This window comes from Lytechinus pictus, chromosome 9 (genome assembly GCF_037042905.1).
Source record: "Lytechinus pictus isolate F3 Inbred chromosome 9, Lp3.0, whole genome shotgun sequence".
Lineage (NCBI taxonomy): Eukaryota > Metazoa > Echinodermata > Echinoidea > Temnopleuroida > Toxopneustidae > Lytechinus > Lytechinus pictus.
In genome coordinates this window covers 15,136,393-15,163,732 of record NC_087253.1, presented here as the reverse complement: position 1 = coordinate 15,163,732, position 27,340 = coordinate 15,136,393, and the positions used below count along the sequence as shown (strand labels likewise).

At 37.1% G+C, this 27,340-nt stretch overlaps 1 protein-coding gene across 4 annotated transcripts; it reads right to left on the bottom strand.

Annotated features, from left to right (window-relative positions):
* Positions 1–11: 11 nt before the first annotated feature.
* Positions 12–26,593, bottom strand: LOC129268223 (peroxisomal membrane protein PEX16-like). Of its 4 annotated transcripts, none has more exons than XR_010294657.1 (12): positions 26,283–26,593; positions 19,152–19,187; positions 18,508–18,587; positions 17,767–17,900; positions 16,332–16,564; positions 13,562–13,702; positions 12,601–12,673; positions 11,728–11,853; positions 10,009–10,073; positions 6,609–6,683; positions 4,664–4,815; positions 12–4,207 (listed from the first exon to the last, which is right to left on the bottom strand). XR_010294657.1 is itself a non-coding variant. In XM_064104770.1 (11 exons), the coding sequence occupies exons 1-10, from the start codon at positions 26,458–26,460 to the stop codon at positions 6,622–6,624; spliced, it is 1,128 nt and encodes a 375-aa protein (XP_063960840.1). In that variant the 5' UTR covers positions 26,461–26,593; the 3' UTR covers positions 12–4,207; positions 6,609–6,621. The 4 variants fall into 4 exon arrangements, 2 of the variants coding, with proteins under 2 accessions (XP_063960840.1, XP_063960841.1); XR_010294656.1 differs by lacking the exon at positions 4,664–4,815 and having other exon boundaries at positions 12–3,007; positions 3,439–4,207; XM_064104770.1 differs by lacking the exon at positions 4,664–4,815.
* Positions 26,594–27,340: the final 747 nt, after the last annotated feature.

Genomic DNA, 27,340 nt, shown 5'->3' with positions numbered 1-27,340 from the left:
AGGAATGCCAATTAGAAATCTATTAGAAACCATTATATTTTAGAACATATGTGATCATAACCTGTAAAATCCCAAGGAAAATATACAATTAGAAATATACACTTATTTACATGATTTCAGTATAAATGTAATACTTAAATTCTAGATATAAAATAACATAAAATCAAAAGGTACAATGAAATGAGTGAAATTTAGAAATATGAAATAAAAGTTTATAAAATGTCATTTAATTTCCCAGTTGCATTCATCTATTGGTAATAACGCTAATATATTTTTTCCCTGTTCATTACTAGAACTGTTTCAAATCTATAAAATATTTGTGAAAATAAAACAATTTAAGAGTTGCAGAGTTCATACTAGTCATATATTAGGGCCCCGTCTTACAAAGACTTACGATTGATCCAATCAATCGTAACTCTATGGAAATCCATCAGTGTCATAATTTTCTCTACCAGAACTTTGCACAATGTCCTTGGTAAACAAAGAGAAGCACAGTGAATTTTCAAAAAAACATGGAATGCATGAATATAAATCATAGTTAGAAAATATTTTGAGCAAACATGCATAATAGATGTTGCTGGCCGTCCATAGTTGCCATTGATTAGATCAATCGCAACTCTTTGTAAGACGGGCCCCTGGTATTTAGTTTAAACTAAAGCCTGTCTTAAGTTTTGGTAAAGGGTCGGTAATGTGAACCATACTCGCGTATCATCAAACACTACAATATTATAAAAGCGTAGTAGTCAATGAATGCATTTTTACCCATTAAAGTTTAAATGACATTTTTTCCAGCCGTTGGGATTTTAATTTAAATGTTTTCATTTTCATTTAAAATAGCTGTTTGAGCACTTACTTTACATATTAACAAATAAGATCTTAGAAAGCTACTGACGAGGACTATATCCTGAAAATTGTACCCCATGCTATGCCTAAAACATTGTTTAATATAAACAAGTAAAAAATAAAATGATATTCTGTTTTCATTGGGCACATGATTAAATTGAATTTTTAAGTAAAATTAGTAAATTTATCCAATAAAACACATTATCATGAAAATTACTATCTATTATATCCCTTACTTAAGATTGTTGTATTGAGAGTGTACACAAGGAGAAAAAGAATAGTTTTACTACGAAAAACGTTTGCCATGAAATAGTTCATTTTCCTTGCTGACGTCACGCATAGTCCATTTTTTCCCTAGGGAAAAAGTGAACTATACGTTTTTTTACCCCGCCCCCTACTCGATTCGCGAGCTGTGCGGCGCGATGCGAGCAGAGCGCTGCTTAGCCCAACGGTACTCTCTACTGCATGCCACGGCAAACTTTCGGCGAGCTGCACTAACCAGGTGCGCTCGTTGAACAGACGATCAATACGGCAAGGCTTATTGTTTTCTCAACTTCTCAACGATTGTTCCATCATCGACTTATTAAAAATCGTTTTGCTGTAAAAGTCGGGTATCAACGAAGAATATCGTATGAAGAATATATATGAGTGGAAGGGATATAAAACAAATATACAATGACCCATTCTCGGAACTGGCTAAAACTATTTGCACTCAGGAACATCACATAGTACTATTCTCCCTCGGGCCGATGGCCCTCGGGAGAATAGTACTATATGATGTTCCTTCGATGCGAATAGTTTTAGCCAGATCCTCGAGTGTCATTGTATATTTGTATATTAGTATTTAGGCATGATTATGATTATTTATGCTTTAAAAACTTATCCATAGATCTAGATTATAATTGCTAAAGTTGCTTCTAGAATTATTCATAGATCAAGATAACATAACATAACATAAAAAGAACAATCAATTAAAAAATATAAGTTTATATAAATGAAGAAACTTGAAAATTAGACAAGAATCGTTGATGACAAATGATAACAAGCTGTCTTTTATGACATCTCAAGATAAACTGGCAAAAAAAAGACATCCCTTGTAAAAACTTTTCATCACATTATAACTGGATAAATCTTAACTAAAGTGGGCACTGTTATTCATTTTCCACTAGAGGGTTTATTTTCAATTCATCCAATGCCAATTCGTCCAATTACCAACCCAACTACTATTATTTGGTCTACCATTAGACTGTCCACTATCCACATGGTCTAATCACCATTTCGTCTAATAACATGTAGGTCCAAAAGCCATTTAGTCCATATACCATTTGACCTAATTGGACTAAGTGTTAATTGGGTGAAATGAATGAATGATAATAAAATGGATATTAGACCAACTGGTTATGAGACGAAATGGTCTGACAAACTGGTGTTTAGACGAAGAGATGATTGGATCAAATGACTATTGGACCAAATGGTTGTTAGACAAAATGTTGATGGACGGAATGGCAGTAGACTTATTTAAGGTAGACCATGTGGTGAGCGGACAAGTTGGCAGTAGATGAATTGGCAATTTATCCACAAGAGTACCTATAATCTATTGTCCACATCATATTGATGAATTGCAAACGAGTTGTGACACACAGATACAGTATCAATAGACCATTTTCTTATTGCTATACAAATAAATAATTTATCATTTGACACATACACGTCTACCTGGTATAATGTTTCCATTTCACATCATAAACTAATTCATAAGTGCATGAATTTAAGGGGTACTCCGGACTAAAAACTTTTGTGCATGTCAGACATATCGCTTTGGGATGGATAAGAAAAATGACTTGGGACTTTTTGTCCGATAACAGCACCAAAATTAGCAGGTCATTATTGCTTAGCTGACCTAGTTGTGCCCTTTTCATAAAGATGAGAGTACTGTGCCCAAGGCAATTCGTTGGAGCAGAACTAAGGAAAAGGTGCATGAAGTCGCAAATCATGAGGAAATTGAATCGTACAGAATTTGCAAAAGGCTCATTTACTTGTACATTATAATCTGTCCATCATACAATACTGTCCGATCAATGCGATAAGAATTAGGACAGTGCGAATATGATCAAACTAGGGATCATCATTCACTTCAGATTGTCAAAATCCTTCGTCAACGATCCTAAAGGCCACCGCACACCTTACGACTCTTCGTGATTCGATTTTGGAACAAATCGCATTTTGCTCATTTTCTGAAAATGTGAATGGAACATATCATTTTATTTGAGGTTGAAATCAATTGAAAGAATACTAATATAACCATTTTGAAAGATTGCAAGCTTTTATTTTGAAGTAAAGGCCAAATTAGTTTCAAATCGTAGCCAATCGAAAGACTGCTATGACGTCATTACGACTAGATATGGATTTTGCTTTTATTCTAAGAAGGATGACAGCATAGTCAAAAATTTGAACATAGGTATTCGTACGATGATTTAGAACATTGCACAGCAAGATATTCCAAGTCTCGATATTAGCATCAAATTCTACTACATTTTACTCTGAAATTGGGTCGAAGACCAATCGTAAGGTGTGCGGTCGCCTTAAGTCCTAGGCTGTATTAGCAGGTCTCATGATTGTTCAACCTTAACAGCCATCCCATATTATACTTGTGTGTTCAGGGTGAAAATAGAGCTTACTTCTGGTTGGTCAGTCCTCTACCTATAACCATCACTCCCAGACCATCCCTGATCCGCACTAATTACAGAACACCTCTTGTCCCCTTTTGAATTTGTAACAGCTTCCATCTAATTGATGCTCCATAGGCTCATCTGTTTGATTAATATTTAATTGGGTGAAATTTTAAAATATAGGCAATAAATCATGGCAGTTAACAAAGATTATCCTTATGTTGAAGCTTGGTCGAGCAAGTCCTTTCTGTTTTGACATAGAGCTGCTTGTCCCACAACTTTTTACTTTTGTACCACTTAGGACAGTACAATCACATAGAAGGAGCTTAGCCATCCTGTTGAGACCTTCTGCAAGCGAACAGCAGAGACAGACCTGCAGAAGGACCTCATCTGCCCAAGTTGGGACCTTCTGCAAGTCAACAGTACAGACAGGCACGCTGAAGGACTTTAGCTGCCCTGGTTGAAACCTTCTGCAAGTAAACGGTAAGGCCTACAAACAGATGCACAGAAGGACCTTAGAAGCCCCAGTTGAGACCTCCTGCAAGTGAACAGTAGAAACATGCAGAAGGACCCTAGCTGCTCCTGTTGAGACCTTCTGCGAGTGAATAGTACAGACTGACCTGCAAAAGGGCCTTAGTTGCCCCAGTTGTAAGAGTAGATCTTTTGCCAAATGGGTAGGTACTCTAAAATGGGCTCTGCAAAAAAAAAAAATGAAATGTGGAAGTTTTTTAAACAAATATTTCAAATTGCATTTGACACAAACACAAGACATAAGGGATGATACATATTGCTTAAATTGCCACATAAGCATTATTATGGATAGATTTCTTGCGGCAGGGAGGGGTGACACAATGCTCATATATTTTTTATAGGAAGTTTACTCTTAAACTATGCACAGTGATTAAAACACATATTCACAGGAAAGATAACAAATTATTATTTTGATATCACAAATGTTTTTCTTGATACCACAAATCCTATTTTTTGTCCCAAAAATGTAATTTCTTTATATCAATTTTTAACTCATTATATGAAGAAAAGGATTGAATAGCAAAATGCCATATGTACATTACAATATGCTGGTCAAAATGTATATCCTAGAGTGACAAGATCTTAAAAGGAAGTTCACACTTCACAAGCAAAGCACTCACATTCTCTAATGGAGAAAGTGAACTTTAAAATTGGTTTCAACATCAACCTTCGATCAACAACCTTTCGGAACTCTCACTCCAAATTCTAGGTAAAAAGGAGTTAAAGGAAATTGGTACTCGAAAGGGAACATGGTGCTTGAAATCCAGGCGCCCTAAAGAGTTTTCAAAATGTAAGAATAAGACATTTGATTGTAAACACATGTCGAATGACCCACTAGCACTGGTACTTGAAATTCATGCATTTTAAAGAGTTTTTAAAACATACGAGTAAGAAATCTGATAACAGATATCAAATAATGTGGAGCATTGTGGCCCAGTGGATTAGTCTCCGGACTTTGAAACAGAGGGTCAAAGGGTTCGAATCCCATTATACCTGGTATAATGTTTCCATTTCACATCATAAACTAATTCATAAGTGCATGAATTTAAGGGGTACTCCGGACTAAAAACTTTTGTGCATGTCAGACATATCGCTTTGGGATGGATAAGAAAAATGACTTGGGACTTTTTGTCCGATAACAGCACCAAAATTAGCAGGTCATTATTGCTTAGCTGACCTAGTTGTGCCCTTTTCATAAGATGAGAGTACTGTGCCCAAGGCAATTCGTTGGAGCAGAACTAAGGAAAAGGTGCATGAAGTCGCAAATCATGAGGAAATTGAATCGTACAGAATTTGCAAAAGGCTCATTTACTTGTACATTATAATCTGTCCATCATACAATACTGTCCGATCAATGCGATAAGAATTAGGACAGTGCGAATATGATCAAACTAGGGATCATCATTCACTTCAGATTGTCAAAATCCTTCGTCAACGATCCTAAAGGCCACCGCACACCTTACGACTCTTCGTGATTCGATTTTGGAACAAATCGCATTTTGCTCATTTTCTGAAAATGTGAATGGAACATATCATTTTATTTGAGGTTGAAATCAATTGAAAGAATACTAATATAACCATTTTGAAAGATTGCAAGCTTTTATTTTGAAGTAAAGGCCAAATTAGTTTCAAATCGTAGCCAATCGAAAGACTGCTATGACGTCATTACGACTAGATATGGATTTTGCTTTTATTCTAAGAAGGATGACAGCATAGTCAAAAATTTGAACATAGGTATTCGTACGATGATTTAGAACATTGCACAGCAAGATATTCCAAGTCTCGATATTAGCATCAAATTCTACTACATTTTACTCTGAAATTGGGTCGAAGACCAATCGTAAGGTGTGCGGTCGCCTTAAGTCCTAGGCTGTATTAGCAGGTCTCATGATTGTTCAACCTTAACAGCCATCCCATATTATACTTGTGTGTTCAGGGTGAAAATAGAGCTTACTTCTGGTTGGTCAGTCCTCTACCTATAACCATCACTCCCAGACCATCCCTGATCCGCACTAATTACAGAACACCTCTTGTCCCCTTTTGAATTTGTAACAGCTTCCATCTAATTGATGCTCCATAGGCTCATCTGTTTGATTAATATTTAATTGGGTGAAATTTTAAAATATAGGCAATAAATCATGGCAGTTAACAAAGATTATCCTTATGTTGAAGCTTGGTCGAGCAAGTCCTTTCTGTTTTGACATAGAGCTGCTTGTCCCACAACTTTTTACTTTTGTACCACTTAGGACAGTACAATCACATAGAAGGAGCTTAGCCATCCTGTTGAGACCTTCTGCAAGCGAACAGCAGAGACAGACCTGCAGAAGGACCTCATCTGCCCAAGTTGGGACCTTCTGCAAGTCAACAGTACAGACAGGCACGCTGAAGGACTTTAGCTGCCCTGGTTGAAACCTTCTGCAAGTAAACGGTAAGGCCTACAAACAGATGCACAGAAGGACCTTAGAAGCCCCAGTTGAGACCTCCTGCAAGTGAACAGTAGAAACATGCAGAAGGACCCTAGCTGCTCCTGTTGAGACCTTCTGCGAGTGAATAGTACAGACTGACCTGCAAAAGGGCCTTAGTTGCCCCAGTTGTAAGAGTAGATCTTTTGCCAAATGGGTAGGTACTCTAAAATGGGCTCTGCAAAAAAAAAAAATGAAATGTGGAAGTTTTTTAAACAAATATTTCAAATTGCATTTGACACAAACACAAGACATAAGGGATGATACATATTGCTTAAATTGCCACATAAGCATTATTATGGATAGATTTCTTGCGGCAGGGAGGGGTGACACAATGCTCATATATTTTTTATAGGAAGTTTACTCTTAAACTATGCACAGTGATTAAAACACATATTCACAGGAAAGATAACAAATTATTATTTTGATATCACAAATGTTTTTCTTGATACCACAAATCCTATTTTTTGTCCCAAAAATGTAATTTCTTTATATCAATTTTTAACTCATTATATGAAGAAAAGGATTGAATAGCAAAATGCCATATGTACATTACAATATGCTGGTCAAAATGTATATCCTAGAGTGACAAGATCTTAAAAGGAAGTTCACACTTCACAAGCAAAGCACTCACATTCTCTAATGGAGAAAGTGAACTTTAAAATTGGTTTCAACATCAACCTTCGATCAACAACCTTTCGGAACTCTCACTCCAAATTCTAGGTAAAAAGGAGTTAAAGGAAATTGGTACTCGAAAGGGAACATGGTGCTTGAAATCCAGGCGCCCTAAAGAGTTTTCAAAATGTAAGAATAAGACATTTGATTGTAAACACATGTCGAATGACCCACTAGCACTGGTACTTGAAATTCATGCATTTTAAAGAGTTTTTAAAACATACGAGTAAGAAATCTGATAACAGATATCAAATAATGTGGAGCATTGTGGCCCAGTGGATTAGTCTCCGGACTTTGAAACAGAGGGTCAAAGGGTTCGAATCCCAGCCATGGCCTAATTTTCTTCGGCAAGAAATGTATCCACATTGTGCTGCACTTGACCCAGGTGAGGTGAATGGGTACCCGGAAGAAGAAATTCCTTGAATGCTTGAGCGCCCGATCAAGGTAGCCGTGCTAATAACAATAGCAGGGCCCGCTGGGAGAACAGTTTTCGGAACTGAAGTGGCTACCCTGGGTAAATATGCCATCATTTTTACCACTAATTATTATTATAACCCACTAGCCCTTGATTTATGATGTTATTGTGTGAAGGACTAAATTGGATAAAACTAGTTGGAATGAAATTGAGAGTTGCATGTAGAACCAAAATATGGATAATGTGCAAAATAGGTCTGGAAATGGTTTCTGCATTCTAGTCTATTTCTAGGTCTACATCCTTTGGTCTAATTTCCAGCTGGGCTATCTCCATTTGGGTCCTTTTTCATAAAGACTTGTTAGAATAACAAATGGACATTATCTATAACAAACGTAATATCAGCCTACAGATTGAATGATTTCAGTAGCTTTTAACTGATATTGTAAATTTGGATGTATAAGTAGGTAGATGATTGTTGTGAAGAAGTAAATTATATGCAAATAATGCAATATTATCTCATTCACAAAACTTTGTATTGCACTCCCTTACTTCTTTTTATTCCTCTTTTCTTTTTTCTCCTTCATCTCCTTTTTATTCCTGTTTTTTTTTCCTTCTTTTTGCTCGTCACACTTTTTCTTCCTTCTATATTTCTTCATCAAGTTCATTTTTTCTATATCCCCTCTATGCTCTCTCCATTTCATTTGTAAGGGTGTGCGCTTGATCTACTATTCCAATTTTCTTTTCAGCAATCACCAATGTATAATGGTTTTATGTAAACTTGATTGTTATATATTGTGTATCTGTAATTCTTTTATTAGTCCTGTACTTCGTCCTAAAAAAACGAGTAACCTGGACTTATTTTCATTGTTTGTTTTGTTTTGATTAAAGGTGATATTTAAAATATCATAACAAGTTTTATGAAATGTGTCCCAGTTCAATGTAACATGGCACCAAACTAGCACTTGGTCTAAATGATGCCTTATTATTTTTCTTTTGCTATGATCATCAAATGATGGATAGAGGGCCAACAACACAGCCATACGGAGGCTGGAGATCATAGGATGTCCCAACACTGATGGAATGATAACCATGCACTGATTGCAGGGAGTCACTAAAATATACCGTGCTGTTGTGCTGATCATACGATGGAGGTACATTGTACGATGAACCTACAATTTTGAAAAATTTGTATAACTCTGCGTTACAGACACTCATAGACCCGAAGATTATCGTGAATCGGTATGAAAATCATACAATCGATGCATACCACCTTAAGAAGATTGTAATTAACCGGGATAAAATAACCCTACAATGATCGTAGACCATATGTAAAGTAAACAGGGCATAAGTGGAGTTTGACTAGCTGTACGATGATCGTGAAAATTGTATGATCACGGTGCACCACTCTAAGAAGATTGTATCTTTAGCTGGATGTGATCACCCAACGTTGACCAGAGACCAGGGCCCCACCTTACAAAAAGTTTCGATTGGTCCAATCAATCTCAACTGTATGGAAATCCATCCATATATTATCATAATAATTTCTCCAGGAAATTTTGCTCAATCTCCATAGTAAACAAAGAGAATCACACTGAATCTTCAAGAGAATGATGAATGTACGAATATACATCATATCTAGAAAATATTTTGAATAAATTTGCATATTAGATGTTGAGGTTCCTGGCCACCCAAAGTTGTGGTTGATCAGATCAATCGCAACTATTTGTAAGACGGGGCCCAGAGCAGCAAACTTTAATATCAGGGTTCCCAGCATTTCAAGAAAACAAAATTCCCTGATTTTTCCCTGATGAAGTTTAAAAATTCCCTGATAATTATTTAAACCCATTCCTAGTTTTTCATGTTTTCTAAGTTGATGCAGTGAATTTACATGTATTTTCAGTATAAAAACAATAATGTAAAACTAATTAGTAGCACCATAACCCATCATTCAATGGATGTTGTTTTAATATGCAACAGAACATAACAGAGTCTGACTGACTACCGTGCTTTCGACTTTTGGGCTGATCAAAATTCCCTGTATTTTCCCTCATTTGAGACATTTTTCCCTGATTTGAGGTATTTTTTAATCAAATTCCCTAATTTTCCCCGACTGGAAAAAGTAAAATTTTCCCTGATGGGTTGGGAACCCTGAATATTCACCTTTTCGGGAGATCTTTCTCGATTACACACAATCCAATGACAGATATCAACGTATGTATTAGGGAAATGAAGAAAATCTGCAGTTTTTCACATGAAAATCAGTCAATTTTCAGAGTCTCCCTGACCAGCAGGTAGACTTGGCAGGCCTGATAGATCAATGTAACTTTTTATGAGTGGAGTTTGTCAGACTGTTTATCAGACCAAGTGAGAATAGATGAAAGGAGATGGTACAATAAAAACAAATCAACCTTACTTGTTAGCATGTTTGCCAAAGGGACAGTTCCTCCGACAGACTTCAACAAACTTTCAAGCCTTGTCCTAGATACAGAGCAATAAGAAGAAAGAAAAATGTCAGAGATGAACAGACACAAAGGTATGAAGTTTGAATTATGTAGTAACAAAGAAATGACTGGGACTCCTGAAGACAGACAGTCGACCTGCCCGAAACGTTCAGTCTTCTTATATGCTCCTGCCCTACAATTCCTCTCGCTGACTCAAGCCAGTCTCATCTATCTACCCAAGCCTCTCTCACCTCTCCAACTCAAGCCAGCCTTCTACTCAAGCCTCTCATCTTGCCTATTATTCAAGTTTATCTATTTTCTCTGCTTTATAGTCCTTTGAGGACTACACTTATTTCCAAAAGATACTCTACTTTCTAACCTTCACTTTCTCGCCTCTCCATTTCATTTCTACCTCTATCCACTTAATCTCAGTCCTTTCCAGTACTGACCGCACAAAAACGTTGTTAGCGCTAACAATGTGCTTTTACAACGGTTAAACCCCCATTCCACAGAGAACAAGACCGCTGAAAGACCTTTGAGAGACCATGAATTCTGGTTAGATCTTTCAGAGGTCTCTCAATGAACCTACAATGGTCTTTGAGGTCTTACACGAGTCCTGACCAATCTTTCAGTGGTCTTCGTGGTCTTCATGGGCTCCAAAACTTTTTGAAACGGTTCAAAACAGTCTTACAACGGTTTTAAAGGAAAATGGTCTTTCATCAGTCTGTCAGCGGTTTTTCAATGAACTTTCAAAGGTCTTAATAGTCTGTCAATAATCTTTCAGCAGTCTCTCAAGATTTTTGCGGAGATCACTGTAAGACTCTTGAGAGATCATTGAAAGATCAATCAAAGATCATTGAAAGACCAGGCAAAGTCCATGGAAAGAATTCTGAAAGATTCCTTGTTGCATAAAAGATCTCTGAAAGACAATTGAAAGATCTCTATAGCACTACTCTAAGACCAGTAAGACAAGAAATATCCATCAGTCTTTCAGAGTTCTTTGAGAGGTCTTTCTGAACCATTCCACAGAAATGACAAACTTCAGTGATCTTGAAGACCGCTTTAAGACCTCACCAATTTTAAGTCTTTTAGTGGTCTTTCAATGGTCTCTATTCAGTGGAATGGGGGCCTAAATGAGGCAGCGATGCCCAATGTTACAATGATGCATCAATTACACATTGAAATAAATGTTTTCACAAAATCCTAAAGATGTGACCGGGGCTTACTGTTAGGCTAATAATGTTTCTGTGCGACCGGGACTTGACTTACACATGGTGTACCATATACCACTCCCACAAAAAGAAATGACTGTTAGAGTGACCAGGGCTCCGTAACACAAAAAGATTAGCGATCAATTGCTAATGAACTGACCAATCAAGATTAGGTTTACACGCAAATTTGGCGCAAAATACTGACCAGGGACCAATCAGAAGTGTTTTTTTATATTTGCAATTCATTGCAAACCTTTGTGTTACAGAGCCCTGGCTGCTCTAAGTTGAAACGCAAAGAAATTTTCCAAACAAGAGTTTAATAATCAAACTTGAACCCAATAAAACAATTAGCAAACTAATTATTCACTGACAGAGTACGACAAGAAAGCAGTATACTCTCAGAACTTATGTAAAATCAAGGCAAGAAATTACAACAAATTATACACAATCCCAAGGTTTAATTTGAACTTGAAAACATACCTGGTAATTGTGTTGTAACATGGCGATCTTAAGAGGTAGAATAATAGCATGAGTTTTCGGTTGTAGAGCTCTGATTTCTCTTTAGAGGTGAACTTTGACTTCTCATCTCTCTGCATCATCTCTAAGCTGGAATAAAAACAAAAAGGAAAACATGTTTCAAAGACAGTACATCATTGTAATACCTGCAGACAAGAATACATATCATGAGCTTGTCAGACACACAATTGTGTGTCTCAAAGATCTTTAAGAAAAATGTTACGTTGCCCTCATCTGAACAACCATTTGTTAATAATAATAATAACAGCATATTTACCCAAGGTAGCCACTTCAGTTCTGAAAATTGTTCTCCCAGCGGGCCCTGCTATTATTACTACCCCGGCTAAGCTAGGCTACTGATTCAGGTGCACACAGCTTTTTGAGGAATCATTTACTGCCAGTACCCATTTACCTCACCTGGGTCGAGTGCACAACAGGGTTACGGTTTCCTGGTAAAAAGTTAATTTTTCCACAATCCTGTCAGGAAACTTCAACAAATATTTTGTCAAAAAAGAAATTCACAAGCAAAACCACATCGTTGTCTAATATAGTGTACTTCACATTTTCGTGCTGTCTGTCTGAAAAAAGTATAGCTTTGCTTATCCCGAGACTGCGCATCATGTTGATTTCACTCTTCCATTTTACCTCACTAATTGGTAAAGTCGGCAGGAAATTTTGAATGGAAAACAAAGAATAATTTCATCTTATCACAAGGTTGTGTATAATCCACACAAGGGATTTGCAATATCTTCAAAAATCATCATAAATCACCCTAACAAAATGGAACAAGTTGGCAGCTATACAGTAAATATATAAATTTATTCACGGTAATCTTACCTAACAATGTCCGTTGTTATCGACAGCAACCATGGTTTCCATGACGACCATCCCCAAACAAAGAGACTGGATACTGTGCATGTAATCCGGTTAAGAAATATATTTGTTTGTTTAAGTTTTTCACTAAGCACACAAAAAATGACAGAATACAGTGTTACATTAATAAAACAAAGTAGAAACTAGGCATAAACAATATATAAATAAATTATTTCTATATCTTGATCTACGCACCAACTCATTGTACAATAATCATCTTTATAAAATGGCAATCATGCATAAATAATTACCGGATGCATGGCTAGCCATGCGTCAGTAATTACTTATGCATGGTTGTAAAAAAATTGATTTATCGCCCAAAAATTCCACCATTCTATGAAACAAGTGATACACAGGTAAGTTTGTGCATCGGTAGGACTATTAAGCATGCGGTAACTATGGAAACTAGTCTAAACCCACTTGGCTGCGCCTTGTAGGTTTAACAGTTCCATAGTTACCTTACACTAACGAATACTATACTGACAAGATGCTTCATGTAACACTTCCCAGAACAGTTCCATGACATTTGCTCTGGCGACAATTGCTCTGATGGAAAATCTGCATGTTAAACATAAGCCAAAACTGAATGATAAATGGTAGTGATTTTTTACCTGATTGCTAAGAAAGCATGAATGCTTGTAAGCAAGCAACCAGAGGGCCGACAGCTTAGAGTCCTCTCCAAGGGACCTGGTAATGAGGATTAATGCCTTACCAAAGGGCACTAGAATCAAACATGGGTCACTTGAATACAAAACCCCCACTCTAATCCTAATCTTTACAACACTCTGAACCAAAAACTCTATTACATTCCTATATCTAACTCTATGCCCTGTGAGATATTGAGATCAGAGCAAATGTCGCAGGAGCATGTCATGTCACCCACAGGACAGTGTGGTGCTTGTAGTATGAACTGATGAAAGGATACAGTGAATCAAAGGTCTGGAAATGTAGAGAGTTTCACCCATCAACGACATCCCTGCGAGTTCTGTCATGCCAAGATCCTCCTCTATCCTGAAGGGTTGCTCAGTTTGCGGTAACTTCCATGTTCTGAGTGCCATATCTGGAGCTAGTAAATAAAATAAAGGCACAACCAAGAAAATTGTTAACAGTATCCAAAACACAGAGTAGAGGATTTCTCCACACAAAGATATCCCTGCAAGTTCTGATACACCAAAGTCCATCTCTCCCAGTAGGGTTGTCCAGTTTGTAGTAACTTCCATTAATTTGAGAGCTATATCAGGAGCTAGAAAAGAGAATAAGGGCACGACTAAGAGGAACTTGTTAACAGTATCCAAAATCTATCCTTACAAAGACATCCCTGCAAGTTCCGTCATGCCAAGATCCTCCTCTAACCTGAGGGTTGTTCAATTTGCCGTGACTTCCATGTTCTAAGAGCCATATCAGGTGTTAGGAAAGAGAAAGAGTACAATCAAAATAACTTAATACTATCCAAAATAGAGAGTATAGATTCCCTCCGTTCAATGACATCCTTGTAAATTCCGTCACACCAAGATCCTCCTCTATCCTGAAGGGTTGTTCAGTTTGCGGTAACTTCCATGTTCTAAGAGCCATATCAGGAGCTAGGAAAGAGAAAGAGCACAATCAAAATAACTTAATACTATCCAAAATAGTGAGTATAGAATCCAAATCAAATCATTTATTTCCACAATAATATAAAACATTACAAATATATACAAAATAGGAAACAAACATAATTGTAAAGGAAAGGAAGTGAACCGAATTCAAAAATAATACAAAGAAATGTACATTATTGTGGGGGAGCCAAAGAAGACAAATATAAGTCTTAAAATCAGGCACCCATCATAGAATAAACAGATAATAAACAGATCAATCCCTCCATTCAATGACATCCTTGTAAATTCTGTCACGGCAAGTTCCTCTTCGATCCTGTAGGGTTGTTCAGTTTGCGGTAACTTCCATGTACCGAGAGCCATATCTGGAGCTAGTAAAGGAATAAGGACACAACCAAGAAAATTGTATACAACAGAAAACAGTATCCAAATACAGAGTACAGAGTCTCTCCCATCAATAGAACAATCATTCGCATATAGCGCGCTCTGCCCTTTCTCTGAATAAAAGCAGACAGATTGCTAATCATTAAAGGTCAAGTCCGCCCCAACAAAAAGTTGATTTGAATAAAAGGAGAAAAATCCAACAAGCATAACACTGAAAATATCATCAAAATCGGAAATTGAGAAAGTTATTAAATTTTTAAGTTTGGCTTATTTTTCACAAAACAGTTATATGCAAATCCTGGTCGGTATGCAAATGAGCAGACTGATGACATCACCCACTCACTATTTCTTTTGGGTTTTTTTTAGTTTGAATTATACAATATTTCAATTTTTACAGATTTTATAATAAGAAAGTCAAAAAGGGGCCTAAGCTTTCGATCCTAGCAGAATCTTCGTCGGACGAAGAAGACGTCTGACGAAGATTCTGCTAGGATCGAAAGCTTAGGCCCCTTTTTGACTTTCTAATTTACTCCATTGGCTCTCTTTTATTAGATAAGCAGTTTTCAGCAGCTTCTTTTTGCCATTTTATAATAAGGACGAACTCGATTAACCAGAAACTGTGAAATTAATGGTAATTTCACATGTTCAGGGAGGAGTAAAATTTTGTTTGACATGACAATAATGAGAAAATTCGAGTTTTTCATATTTCACATAACAAAATATAAAAGAAATAGTAAGTGTGTGACGTCATCAGTCCCCTCATTTGTATATAACTGTTTTGTGAAATTAAGCCAAAGTTGTCATAACTTTCTTATTTTACACCCGATTTTGATGAAATTTTCAGTGTTCTGCTTGTTGGATTTTTCTCTTTTTATTCAAATCATCTTTTTTGTTGGGGTGGACTTGTCCTTTATTGGTCAAATCTTGGCGTGTAAGTTGGTGAGTAGACTACACAACCAAGCAGACCAAGTGGATACAAACCCTTGTTTCTTGTTCAAATTCTTCCCCATGTCCCTACATGAACATAAAAATTTGCATCCTCAGAGGTGAAAATATCTTTCATTTCCTGAATTGGCATACCTGTAGATCAAGCAGAGAATTGGTGCTATAGGGATATGGGGGGGGGGAATGCAACTACCCCTATGATTTTTCAGAATGTGAAGGAAAATAAGGAGGAAAAAGGAGAGGAAGAAAACAAAGAAAGGTTCGGGTAGTGTACATGTTACTATATTACCCCTGAATTTCAATTGAGAAAAATAAATTGCATCTCTTTTAGGTCATCTTGCCTGTTCCCCCCCCCCCCCCCTCCCTTCCCAGCCCTCATCAAAATACACTTGCCCTGCCCCTACTATCAACAACCACAAGAAATATACATCAGTAGTTTGGTACTTTTGCTCAAACCCGTAACTTTGATATGAACACGATAGTTACAGTGGTGCTAAAATGTTAGTGAACCCCCACCAGAAAATGCTCTCCTTCTTGCAGAGTGTTGAATGTAGACAACAACACTACAATGTTCAGCGAGCCTAGAAAAACTAACTTTGAATGTTATATTTTATGACCTAACTTCACAGTTGAATATCTAAAAGATGGCAGAATTTGAACACTTTTAAATAAGTTCATTTTACTTTTTAGCACCTCTGTATATAAAGACAGAAAACACACAAATCTGTATTACCAGTACAAAAAACTATTACACTTTATTCTTTAGATACTTACTTGCATGCAAGGACCGAACAACTCTTCTCGACCTTCGGCCCTCAAAGGTCAGAGGCTGGGGCTGGACAGCTCCGAGAGTGAATGGCGCCCTCGTGTTATTGCCTTCCTCTTCTGTATCAGTGGAAGATTCTTTCTGGACAGGAGGGAGGTTCTTGCGGTTTAATGTTGGAATGGGAGGCGAGGATTGCATGCCTGCTTTCAAACGACGTAGAAGTACAAGCCGGAATATTGTTCTGGAAATAAACACATGAACAAAGTGTAATATCACTCTCAATAAGGCTTGTAATAAACCAATTAGTTAATTATTGCTATGCTTAGTCACTGACCTGAATATTTCAATCACTAAACAATGTTTATCACACTTCCTTATCACACAAAAAACAACAGAGGGTTGTGGGTTCAAACCCCAGCCATGACGTAGTTTCCTTCAGCAAGAAATTAATCCACATTGTGCTGCACTCAACCCAGGTGAGGTGAATGGGTACCTGGCAGGAATTTATTCCTTGAAATGCCCAGCGCTGGAAGGCTGCTTGAGCTACAGCCGGGGTAATAATATCCAAGTCCTTTGGAAGTGCATAGACACGTTATTCAACCCAGGTGAGGTGAATGGGTACCCGGCAGGAATTTATTCCTTGAAATGCCCAGCGCTGGAAGGCTGCTTGAGCTACAGCCGGGGTAATAATATCCAAGTCCTTTGGAAGTGCATAGAGACGTTATTCATAATGTGTTATGCGCTATACAAGAACTGACTATTATTATTATTATTCCTTTCAGATGGCCAGTAGTAAGAGAGGGCTGACTGACAACTTAAAAAGCTCCATATTTTGCGATGGTTGCAGCTAAACAAGCATGAAAAATTATACTTTCATGCACAGCGTGTACATTAGTTTGAAGAGATAAATCAAGAAAACATAATTGGGTAAATTAACAGTATTGAAACAAAATTGCATAATATTTTATTTTCAATAAGGATACCGATCTGGACCGGTTGGAACCAGAAATGAAATACATTTAAATTTTTCCTGCAATGCATCGCAATTCGTTCCACATTTATTTTACAGACTGCTACACAAAAAGTCTTGAGAATCAGATTATTATAGAGGGCTGAAGAGAACATTATTTGAGAGCTTTTATCTTAAGACCAAAAATGCTAATCAGATTCGGTAAGAAAAATTATTCCCTGTACATACGATATATATCGCATATGGGTGACACAACATTTGCTCCGACGACGACGATTGCTCCGGACTTTATTTAGTCTAAGATATAGGGTTAGGGTTGCAATAGGGTTTCATGTTAGGTTTAGGGTTTGGTTAAGGATGGGGCATAGTGTTAAATCCGGGGTTGAAGTTGGTCATTCAATTACTGTGTAGAATTAACAGCAGAGCAATTGTTGCAGGAGCAACTTTCATGGAACCCGCATATGAGTGCTTACCGAAGCAGTTGAATAGCAGCGATGACAGTCCACTTCCCTGACTCACCCCAAAACTGCTTTGAGGCCAGCTCAAAGAAAACGGAGACATGGTCAAGGATGGTTAACAAGCGTCTCAATCGATCCTGTGATAAACTCTTTTAAAAAAGTATGGGGAAAAGGGAGAAAGAAAATAACAATTCTTCAATGTGGTCAAGAAACATTAGCATCTTAATTCATCATGTGACAGACTGTACGAAAGCTATAAAAAGAAAATAAGAAAATAGCAATGCTTCAACACAGTTAAGAAACATTAGCATTCATCATGTGACAGACTCTATCATAGTAAAATTTAAAAAAAAAGATGAAAGAACATAATAATACAAGCTCAATGTGGTATAAAATTGTTCCTTTAGAATGTCTGAAGCCAAAGTCAATACCAGGAATATGTTAATTTGGCATGAATAAAAAGAGAACTATCCAACAAGCGTAATAATGAAAATTTCATCAAAATCATATGTAGAATAAGTTATGACATTTGAATATTTGGCTTCATATGAAAAGACAGGGTATCATGTGATGCAAATGACTGAGATGACACAATAGTGATACCCAAGATTAGAACTATAGCGTCTTATTAGCTTCTCCATTGTAGATCTAACAGAGAAAACCAAATATTACGATTGTACGAATGTGCAAAATTGCAACATTAATTACCATGCCAAGGGTTGAATAACGCTAACCTGTCCATATACATGTACTTACTATCTTTGGTTGTAGATTAGCACTGGCTCGCCGTAAGATGTTATCGTTAAAGAATACCAAGAGATTAGACAAAGCATATACTGGAAGAAAAAAAATATATATATATAATGAACATTAATAAAGGGATTGTATGTACCTTCTGGACCAGTAGACAGGTAATAAATGTGGAGGTGTTTTTTTTTTGGGGGGGGGGTGCAGGGTTTCAAAGCATATTATATTTATTTTCCAGGATCAGAGTATTTGGTACTTGGTTTATAATAAATGGCATTCAAATTATAGGAAATCAAGTAGAGGGGCAACAGGAGTGTATCTGCAAAAGGAACAAACGTATCCACATGCACACACAAACCTTTATCGTCTGTATTAACTTACAATCAACTACTACACATGCAGTATACCAGATGTTGTGTGTCCGGACGATCGATCTTAAACAGCCATTTGAAAAATTTAACAAGCACAGTTTCATACATTTTTAGTGCCTTGTGTTAGGCAATAATACAGAGAACAAAACTGAAAAATAAGTTTCCACTGTTTAATTCATATTTTTGGTGCAATATAAAGACAAAAAAGAAGGTTTCAAAATTTTAAAGTGTCCGAATACCAGACCCCATCTAGGACCTACTCTACACACTGCAATAACTTACCAAATTCTGATAGAATTTGACCATCATCTGTAAAACCTGAAAGAAAATGTTGAAAATATTATCTTTTATCGTCACGTTTTGATTAAATATTACAGGGGGCCTATATATATTTTATAATTACATGTATTACACAGAAGTAAAAGTACCGTAATGTAACATTTCAATTACAATTTACAAATATTCATAAAACGTTAACTTTAATTAGGGTTCCAAGTCCACTCCCCCCCAAAAAAAAAAAAATAAAGGAATTGGATCAAAAGAGAAAATCAATTAGGATCTAGGCCTAATTATGAAATTTTGATTTAAATTCATATCGGCCTACAGTATTATTTCATATAAAATTTGTTTAAAACATCGCATTCACAGGTTTCCATAGCCGTGGCCACTGGCAAGGCATATTGTGATTCAGGTGAAGTTTTTGAATCTGTAGTGAGTGATGGTGAATCAATACCAGTTGAGAAATAGGTATGGTGAGGTCCCACAAATCTTTGCAGTCCCCCTTGCAGGGTGCTACATAACTTTTTTGAAGCACTTGCCCAGTCGGGCAAGTAAATTTTCAAATAGTTGGAAAATACTTGCCCGAATATAGATTTCACTTGCCCGAAAAAATCCTTCAAAACAAAGTTTTATTGCTTCCAAACGAGTTATACCCTTGTGGTTTACATACCATACCATTGACGGCTTTAAAAATACATTTTTCAACATGACTGCTGATTAGTCCGGGTTATAATTGAGCAAGGTGCCACAAGAAAAAGGAGAAATTTTCATATAGTGCTTCTAGACCAGTTTTTTACGCTGAATATGAATATATGAGGTAACCAGGCTGTATCCTGAAAATTAACCAGTGAGGGCGCTTTTTTCAAAATGGCCGCCAAATTTTCAGAACATTTGAATTTTCGTACATAGATTTTGACATAAATATTCCATTGCCACAAAATTAGTGTCATATGAAAGACAAATAAATTTTCTACAATTTGGTACTATTTATAGGGGATAAGTAGGTCATTTGGCTGAGATTTTAAGTAGAAAACTGCATTTTTTGTCATTTTTTCCCAAAAATTGAAAATTTAGCAAATACATGATTTTACATAATTCTGAGAAAAATGAATGAATTACCTTGAAATGTTCCAGAAAACTTTATTGACATACTATTATCATGTGGATGAAATTCCAACTCTGTATCATTCTTCTTAGCAAATTTATAAGGTATCAAACTTGAATACTTCAATTTCAGAAATGTCGCTTTTTGTATGCATTTCCATAGACTAATACGTATCACATGTACATGTATAATATGTATAATGTATAGTTTAATAAAATTTAAAGGCAATTATCTCCGCTTTTTAACCACTTGGAGAGTTAAGAGTAGGCTTTTCTCTATCAGCTACATAAAACAAAATGTTGGCACATCGAGGCCTAACACTCTCATGGGGTGGGGGTGTTGAAGCCCCCCCCCCACCCCCTTTTGCTATATCATGTTGTTGTATATTGCCTATTAGAAAATCACTATTTTTTGGAGTACCCATTGAGGCAAAAGGCATTTCTGCTATACAGTACTGCCACTTTAATTACTTTGAAACCACTTGGAGAGGAAAAGAGTAAGCTTTGTCATGTTTGTTCTACCAGCTATATCAAAAGAAGTGGCACGTACATCGAAGCCAACCCCTCTCGGGGGGAGGGCGCTGGGGAAGTCACCCCTCCCCCTTTTGCTTATTGCCAATGTATTTGGAAATTCACCATTTTGGACCCAACATTGAGGCAAAAAAGCGTTTGTGCTTTATAGTATTTCATCAATTTGAGAGAGTAGAGTTTGTTCTACCAGCTACATAAATAAGCGCTAGCACATCAAACCCTAGCCCTCTCAGGGGCTGTCTAAGTCACCCCCTCCTCTATATCATGTATGTTGCCTATTTATTGGAAATTTCACCATTTTGGATCACCCATTGAGGCATAAGGGCGTTTCTATATCATACAGCCAATTTTATTTTCTTGCAATTACTTTGAGAGAAAAGCGTAGGCTTTGCTCTATCAGCTACAAATTATTAAGAAGCGCTGGCACATCGAAAAATATCCCTCTCAGGCGCTGTCTAAGTCAACCCCTCCCCCTCTATATCATGTATATTGCCTATTTATTGGAAATTACACCATTTTGAATCACCCATTGAGGCAAAAGTGCGTTTCTACTATATAGCCAATTTCATTTTCTTGCAATGACTTGTAGAGGAAAGAGTAGGCTTTGCTCTATCAGCTGCATATAAACAAGTGCTGGCAAAGAAAAGCCTACTCCTTCCGGGATGCTGTTGAAATCACCCCATCCCTTTTGCATTATAGCATATTTATTGAAAAATTCACCATTTTGGAGCCCCCATTTAGGCAAAAAGGCGTTTCTGATATAGTTCTGCCACTTTTACTGCCTTGAAACCACTTAGGGAGGAAAGAATAGGATTTGCTTTATCAGCCACATATAAAGAAGTGCTGGCAAATAAAAGCCTACCCCCTCCGGGAGGCTGTTGAAATCACCCCACCCCTTTTGCATTATTGCCTATTTATTGGAAAATTCACCATTTTGGAGCCCCCATTTAGGCAAAAAGGCATTTCTGATATAGTTCTGCCACTATTACTGCCTTGAAACCACTTAGGGAGTAAAGAATAGGTTTTGCTTTATCAGCTACATAAAAAGATGTGCTGGCAAATAAAAGCCTACTCCCTTTAGGGGACTGTCGAAATTACCCCCCCCCCCCTTGAAATTCACCATTTTGGAGCCTCCATTGAGGAAAAAAGGCGTTTATGATATATAGTTCTGCCACTTTTAAATCCTTGAAACCACTTAGGGAGGAAAGAATAAGTTTTGCTTTATCAGCCACATATAAAAAAGTGCAGGCAAACAGCAGGAGGCTGTCGAAATCACCCATCCCTTTTGCATTATTGCCTATTTATTGAAAAAATCACCACTTTGGAGCCCCCATTGGGGCAGAAAGTCATTTCTGATTATGTTTCTGCCTTGTTTCACCCTTGAAAACTCTTGGAGAGAAAAAATAGGCTTTGCTTTAACAGCTACATATGAAGACATGCTCGCAAATAAAAGCCTATCCCCATCAGAGGGCTGTTGAAATCACCCCACCCTTTTTCATTATTGCTTATTTATTGGAAAATTCACGATTTTGGAGCCCCCATTGAGGCAAAAAGGCGGTTCTGATATATAGTTCTACCACTATTACCGCCTTGAAACTACTTGGAGAGGAAAGAGTAGGCTTTCCTCTAACAGCTACATATAAAGAAGTGGCTCTACTATATACCAGAAACACTTTTTTGCCTCAATGGGGCTCCAAAATGGCGAGTTTTCCAATGAATTGGAAAAAATCGTAAAAAAGGTGGGGTAACATCTATATAGTCCCCTGAAGTGGGTCAGGCTTCGATATGGCAGCAATTCGTTATATATAGCTGAAAGATGGGAACCTACTCTTTCCTCTCCAAGTGGTTTCAAGAAAATGAAATTGGGTGTTTTATACAGCAGAAGTGCATATCGCCTCAATGGGGGCTCAAAAATTGTGAATTTTCAAATAATTAGGCAATAATGCAAGAGGGGTGGGGTGATTTGACAGCCGCCAAGATAGGTAAGCTTCAATGTGCCAGCACTTCTTTGTAGAGCAAAGCATATTCTTTCCTCCTTAATTGGTTTCAAGGCAATAAAAGTGGCAGAACTTTATATCAGAGATGTCTTTTTACCTCAATGGGGGCTCAAAAAAGGTGAATTTCCAATAAATAGGTAATAACGCAAAGGGGTGAGGGGGTGATTTCGACAGCCCGCAGAAGGGGGTAGGCTTTTATTTGCCAGCACAAAATTATGTGGCTGATAGAGCAAAGCCTATTCTTTCCTCTCTAAGTGGTTTCAAGGCAATAAAAGTGGCAGAACTATATATCAGAGACGCCTTTTTGCTTCAATGGGGGCTCCAAAATGGTGACTTTTCAACAAATAGCCCAAAACCGAAAATTAGTGGGGTAACTTCTACAGCCGCTTGAAGGAGATACGCTTTGATTTGCCAACACTTCTTTATATGTAGCTGATAGAGCAAAGCCTACTCTTTCCTCTCCAAGTCATTGCTAGAAAAGAAATTTGCTGTACTATATAGTAGAAACGCCCTTTGCCTCAATGGGTGATGCAAATTGTGACTGTCCAATAGATAGTCAATTACCGAAAATTGGTGGGGTAAATTCTACAGCCCCCTGAACATTCTGAAGGGGATAGGCTTTGATTTGCCAACAGTTCTTGATATGTAGCTGATAGAGCAAAGCCTAATTTTTCCTCTCCAAGTCATTGCAAGAAAATAAAATTGGCTGTACTATATAGTAGGAACGCGCTTTTGCCTGAATGGGTGATCCAAAATGGTGAAATATCCAATAAATCGGCAATATACATGATATAGAGGGGGAGGGGGGTGACTTAGACAGCCCATGAGAGGGCTAGGGTTCAATGTGCCAGTGCTTATTTATATGTAGCTGGTAGAACAAACTCTACTCTTTCCTCTCTAAGTGGTTTCAAATCAATAAAATGGGGTGTACAACAAAGCACAAACGATTTTTGGCCTCAATGTTGGGTCCAAAATTGTGAATTTTCAAATAAATTGGCAATATTAAGCAACCCCCCCCCCCCCCGAGAGGGGTAGGCTTCGATGTGCCACTTTGTATGTAGCTGGTAGAACAAAGCCTATATACTCTTTCCTCTCCAAGTGGTTTCAAAGCAATCAAAGTGACTGTACTGTATAGCAGAAATGCCTGTTTTTGCTTCAATGGGTACTCCAAAAAACAGATATTTTTCCAACAAATAGGCAATATACAACATGATATAGCCAAGGGCAAGGGGGGGGGGTGACTTCGACACCCCCACCCCATGAGAGGGTCAGGCCTTGATGTGCCAACATTTTGTTTTATGTAGCTGATAGAGAAAAGCCTACTCTTAACTCTCCAAGTGGTTAAAAAGCGGAGATAATTGCATTTAAATTTTATTAAACTATACATTATACATATTATACATGTACAGTACATGTTATACGTATTAGTCTATGGAAATGCATACAAAAAGCGACATTTCTGAAATTGAAGTATTCAAGTTTGATACCTTATAAATTTGCTAAGAAGAATGATACAGAGTTGGAATTTCATCCACATGATAATAGTATGTCAATAAAGTTTTCTGGAACATTTCAAGGTAATTCATTCATTTTTCTCAGAATTATGTAAAATCATGTATTTGCTAAATTTTCAATTTTTGGGAAAAAATGACAAAAAATGCAGTTTTCTACTTAAAATCTCAGCCAAATGACCTACTTATCCCCTATAAATAGTACCAAATTGTAGAAAATTTATTTGTCTTTCATATGACACTAATTTTGTGGCAATGGAATATTTATGTCAAAATCTATGTACGAAAATTCAAATGTTCTGAAAATTCGGCGGCCATTTTGAAAAAAGCACCCTCACTGGTTAATTTTCAGGATACAGCCTGGTTACCTCATATATTCATATTCAGCGTAAAAAACTGGTCTAGAAGCACTATATGAAAATTTCTCCTTTTTCTTGTGGCACCTTGCTCAATTATAACCCGGACTAGATGTACCTTTTAGTTGTATTTCTTTTTTTTAATAATTTTTATCTTGAACATCATGACAAAATATATATGGTCAATATGCTCTTTAATTAATTTCCTAATCTCATATATTTTTCATATATTTTGGAGGGGACTAGGACACACAATACAAAAAGGGGAAATCACTGAAAATAACCAGAGGAAGAAAAAAAGAAATTAAGAGAGGGGGAGAGAATGAAAGAAAAAAAATAAGCCCTTGTCTGCGCACACATGCATACACATAACTGCATGATTCTAAAGAAAGAAGATACGCAACCACAAACTTTACACATGCAATAAATAGAAAGATATTGATTAAAAAATCTGACTCAAAATGGTGGAAAAATAATGAATATTGGCATTTCATGTGACAGCCTCAAAATGCAGCCTTTCTCATCAAAATTTATGGGTGCGCAGACATGGGGCACCATGGCATTGTTTTGTTCAATCTGAAAATGACTGGCCGAGGTTTTTCCATATTTTTATGAGATTTTTGGCACACTTACTCATAGAATATAAGGAACTTCTGAAACTGAATTGTTTTGTGGAATTCTTATTAAATCTTAACTTTAATTATAACTTAAGTGCGCAGACATGTTTACTTTAACTTAAGTTTTAGTTTATCTTAATACAGCCTACACTGCACTGGTTTTAAATTATTGATTCTGAGATTGATAAAAACAAGGAAAAGGAGTGAATCATTAGACCAAAAGCTTCAGTCTCTGTATTTTGGTTGTTCCGCTGAACTGCGTTGGCTCACTCACCAATAGTCATGTGAAAGGGGATGATAGTAAAATGTCAGAAATTGCTGAATAAATCCCCAGAAACGATGGTTATTCCTGTCTAGTGAATCATTTGCTTATAATAAAGAATAGGTGCCTTTAATCTATATCCTACCTCGAACGATGTTCGTGCAGGCTCCACTCCACTTCCGCTACACTACGCTCCACCTACCTTCGGTAAGTGGAGCGTAGTGTAGCGGTAGTGAAGTGGAGTGGAGCCTGCACGAACATCGCTCGAGGTACCTTTATCCTAGACCAAAAGCTTCAGTCTCTGTATTTTGGTTGTTCCGCTGAACTGCGTTGGCTCACTCAAGTCAAGGTGAATGGGGATTAGGCCCTATAGTAAAATGTCAGAAATTGTTGAATAAATCCCCAGAAACGACAGTTATTCCTGTCTACCTTTATCCTAGCTAAGTTAGATCCATTTCATTTATTCTAAAAATTGAAACAACAACTTCTACAAAATAGATTTAAAAAATTAGACGGTCCATGATCGATGAAGCATGATGACTGAGAGTGAGAACAGAGAAGTGAGTGGAAAGACAATGATTTTGAATTATTGAAAATGGCCTGTTGTTGGACAATCGACACAGTTCAGGCTGGCTACCATAGCTAAAGTCCACATTTTTTTATATATATATGCAATATAGTGTTAGGAGCTGTGTTGAAATTAAGAAGAAAAATAATACCGTGATTTTTTTTGTTAATAAAGAGAGAATTACTCACCCGTTATGCAGTATGAAAGCACACGAAATGTCTTTTCCACTTGAGAAACAACGTCAGGATTTTCGACGACCCACTTTCGATACCAAGCACATGTTTCTTGGTATCTTAAACACATTTTACCAAGATATTTCATACTGATGCATGCTTGCTCCTGTGTATTCAATGGCGAAGCTGACATTTTTAATCAATAACTCTTTACGAGCAGAGTTTTTCCGAGACATCAACCTAATCAACAGGCAAATTACGCGAAGAAGATTGTAGTCCCGTTGGTTGTAAAATTTGTTGGTTTTATTGCATATTTGGCCGGGGTAGTAAAATCGGATGGTGGGGCGCCATCTCTTGCTCATGCTACTCCTAGTCTCCTACAAACAAACCCAACAAATAATTCTGAGACCAACTTGATTTGGCTTTGTTTATTTGTTTTGTTTGGTTGTTTGTTATTCTACCTCCGTAATGATAGCAATTTTTTTCCAAGATACAAAAGTATGCATTCGGACCATATAGTGACACATAATACCTTTAATTTGATTCTATATGATTCACGCAAAACAATTGCAAACGGATTTTTATTTGAAGCAATAGTGTCTCCAAACGAATTTTCATGGAATGTGATTAAACGATTTATATATTTATTCAAATAAAACATTACAAAATAATGTTTGATTGACTGAATAGGGAACTGGTGACGATGCTGTTGCCGCTAAAGGTCATAATAATCCAATTTTCGTAGCGTACCTTCCACTTTACTCAAGGCGATGATGATGATGAGGAGGAGGAAGAGGAGGAAGAAGAGGAGGAGGAGGAGGATGATGATGATTATGATGATGATGATGAGGAGGAGGAGGAGGAGGAGGAGGATGATGATGATGATGAGGAGGAGGAGGATGATGATGATGAGGAGGAGGAGGAGGAAGAGGAGGAGGAGGAGGAGGATGATGATGAGGAGGAGGAGGAGGAGGAAGAGGAGGAGGAGGAGGAGGATGATGATGAGGAGGAGGAGGAGGAGGAAGAGGAGGAGGAGGATGATGATGATGATGATGATGATGATGATGATGGTG